The sequence below is a fragment of the Centroberyx affinis genome, unplaced genomic scaffold, assembly GCF_046629955.1.
Source record: "Centroberyx affinis isolate AG114_WGS23_722 - 3 ecotype Tasmania unplaced genomic scaffold, CSIRO-AGI_Caff_v1 ptg006103l_1, whole genome shotgun sequence".
NCBI classification, from domain to species: domain Eukaryota; kingdom Metazoa; phylum Chordata; class Actinopteri; order Beryciformes; family Berycidae; genus Centroberyx; species Centroberyx affinis.
The window spans coordinates 149,735-152,500 of NW_027283104.1; the positions used below are offsets into that span (position 1 = coordinate 149,735).

Sequence of the window (2,766 nt, forward strand, 5' to 3'; positions counted from 1 at the left end):
TATAATCTGATCTGATTTCTCTGATCAGAAAACACTCTATCTTTTCTCTTCCCTGGGTGTCCCTGGTCCCTATTATGGGAACCACTGCATTGATAGCAAATGCTGTTCTGCAAAGTAACATATAATCTGTTGTCCCCAACCAGAAACAATAAAGAATGTATTTACATATTACACATTATAAATATAAATAACGTATTATTTTTAAGAGTGTAGATGTAACCTGGATATGATCATAAAATGACATGGTCAAATCAAAATAAAAGCATGAAATTACAATTATGTGGTAGTAAAAAGGTTCAAGACAAAGTTAAATTGTACATGTTATTTATTTCAAAACATACTTACAGGATTCACATTTCTTTGTACAGTCATATTATGTTACAAAAAAAATGAAACTACATTGTACATTGAAACTACATTGTACACATGTCATGTTAGTACTATAGCTATTATAGCATTATTATAATTTGCACTCAATGACATATAACATATTTTCATTGATTGGCAATATCAAGAACACATTCTTTTATTCATGGGTCCACTGTACAGTGTAACATTTTACCACAATTCCTGTAAATACAAAAGGAAAACAGCCCCAATCAGTCGTCCCATAACAATAACATGATAATAATATACAAATGTGGCTTAACAGCCATTGTGCAGTGATGGCAGTGATATAAGGAGACTTCCAGAAGTTACTGTATCCCCAAGTACTTTCAAATGATATCTGATGTGTAACCTGTGGTCCGACTCTACCGCTGCTACATTCTACTTGTACATTTTGTTGCCTTAATGTTGCATTTGCACAAAACACTTCCTCACTATCCAAACTAAAACATTTACTTTCAATCTTTAGGTGGAACCAGTGCCTCTATTTCAATTTCATTTGAAGAGTTAAAAAAAGAAAGTGGCACTTGCTCTTGAAATAAAATCATTATGGAGGTCATCATAGAATATTTATTATCTGTTTTTATAAAATTCTAATATTTCTGAAAATGAGCTTAAGCTATGAATTTCAGGTACCTTTTTAACTTTTTTAATGGATACAGCATTTTGGAATGAAACCCAAAATAGAAAACATAGATTGCGTTTACCAGTGCTACCACAGAAATACTATAACTTCTCCCTCACAGCCTGTGTGGTGGTACTGTGTGAGGTGAGACAGTTTAGTTAGGGTGAGGATTTGTTATTGGCAGTGATAAATAAAAGGGTTAAATCCCAAAAATCTCTAACCAGTAACATAATCCACTGGTTTACTCAAACGCAATAATGTACTTTGATTTTTTCCCAATTAATTTTGGATTACTTTCTTCTACATAATCCATAACATATAAAGTTTATACCAATTTACAGACTGTAATTTGAATAGTGGAAATTCCTTTTGTCCCTGCAAAAAATGCATTTTATCCCTTCTAAAACAATGACTTATCAGCTATTTTTCTCAAAAGTATCTATAATCTGAAGACAGTGATTTCTTCAGTAACCGTAACAGATTATAGTTATCTTTTTTCTGTTTCCTTCTTGCTTTCTTTTGCCTTTTCATCAGATTACTGTAATCCCCTCACGTGTATTTCAGCACTCCCTAACCCTAGACATTGTATTGTCTCTTTTCTCCAGATCAAAAATGCATTAAAGGAGAGGATGCAATGGTTTGTTGTTGGACCTTTTCCCGCTGTAATGTTTGGGAAGGCAAGGGTGCAACAAGTCAAGGATGGACGTTTGAGATGGAACCAAAACCCACATCTGTTTCCTCGTCACTGGGTCCTCATAAGTTGGAGTCCCTCTCTGAAACAGGAAAGTAGCCATTTTTGCTCACGGTGGCGTCGCCCTCAGGAGCAAAGATGGCCAGTAACCTCTCCTGCTCCCTCTTGGTTTTGGGTAGGTCATCGGAGGGTCTGATGAGCAGTTGGATGCGCTGTGGAGAGATAAAAGAGTAGAACTCAATTCTAGGACCAGATCCAGTTGAATTGGAGTCAAGAACAGTTTCAGAGGGGGTCGAGACAAAGTCAAGATCGAGACCAGACCAAATCAAGTCAAGACCAAGACCAAAATAATCTGCTCTGTCCTTTACCCTTTAATTTACAACTAATCAATGCATAGGAATCGACTAATTAATACATAGAATTGGTCTCATGCCTATTTTGACTCTTCTTCTTCTCAGCCACTATTGGATGTTGACTTGACTTTTTCCTGCTTTTCCAAAAATGTAAAAAATGAAAAAAAGTTGTCAAGACTAGTCAAGACATAAAGAAAGTCTAAGGAAAGTAGTTGTAGGGGGAAAAAGGATTATACACACTGGCCACTGTATTGCTTTAGTTTGGTATTGAAAAGGAATGCATTATGTGCACTCCCTTATTAAATGTGTGTGTGTTGAAAATGACAGAATTTTAAAGGACTACTCTGACTTTGGCCCATTGCTCACCTTACCCAATATGTGATGAGAAGATTGGCACCAAAATCATCTCTGTGAATCATTGGCGACTAGCATTATCCTCAAAGTAAGAAAATGAAAACTTGTAGCACCTTTCATACTGCATGGTTTGATTTGTTTTGGGGATTCACTAGTAAAATAGACGGAAAAATTTGACAAAAACAATACAATTTCAATAGCAGAAGATCTGTCTTCCTGCGAGACTTCAAGTGTAACTTGTTTTGTTTAAACAAGAAGTGAGCAAACCTTTAGCCAGAAAGCTAAAGGTTTGCTTTTTTGCGCTGTTGATTCATAATGGACTTCACTAATGATGAAGATTGATGTTTTGTTTTCAT

The 2,766-nt window shown here is 35.5% G+C and overlaps 1 protein-coding gene across 1 annotated transcript in view; it reads right to left on the reverse strand.

Moving 5' to 3' along the window:
* Positions 1 to 1,765: 1,765 nt before the first annotated feature.
* Positions 1,766 to 2,766, reverse strand: part of LOC139638097 (sodium- and chloride-dependent GABA transporter 2-like) — a 10,832-nt gene continuing 9,831 nt past the window's right edge. The window contains exon 14 of the mRNA XM_071512129.1: positions 1,766 to 1,915. Within this exon, the coding sequence (XP_071368230.1) occupies positions 1,766 to 1,915 (150 nt within the window). The remainder of the gene's footprint in view (positions 1,916 to 2,766) is intronic.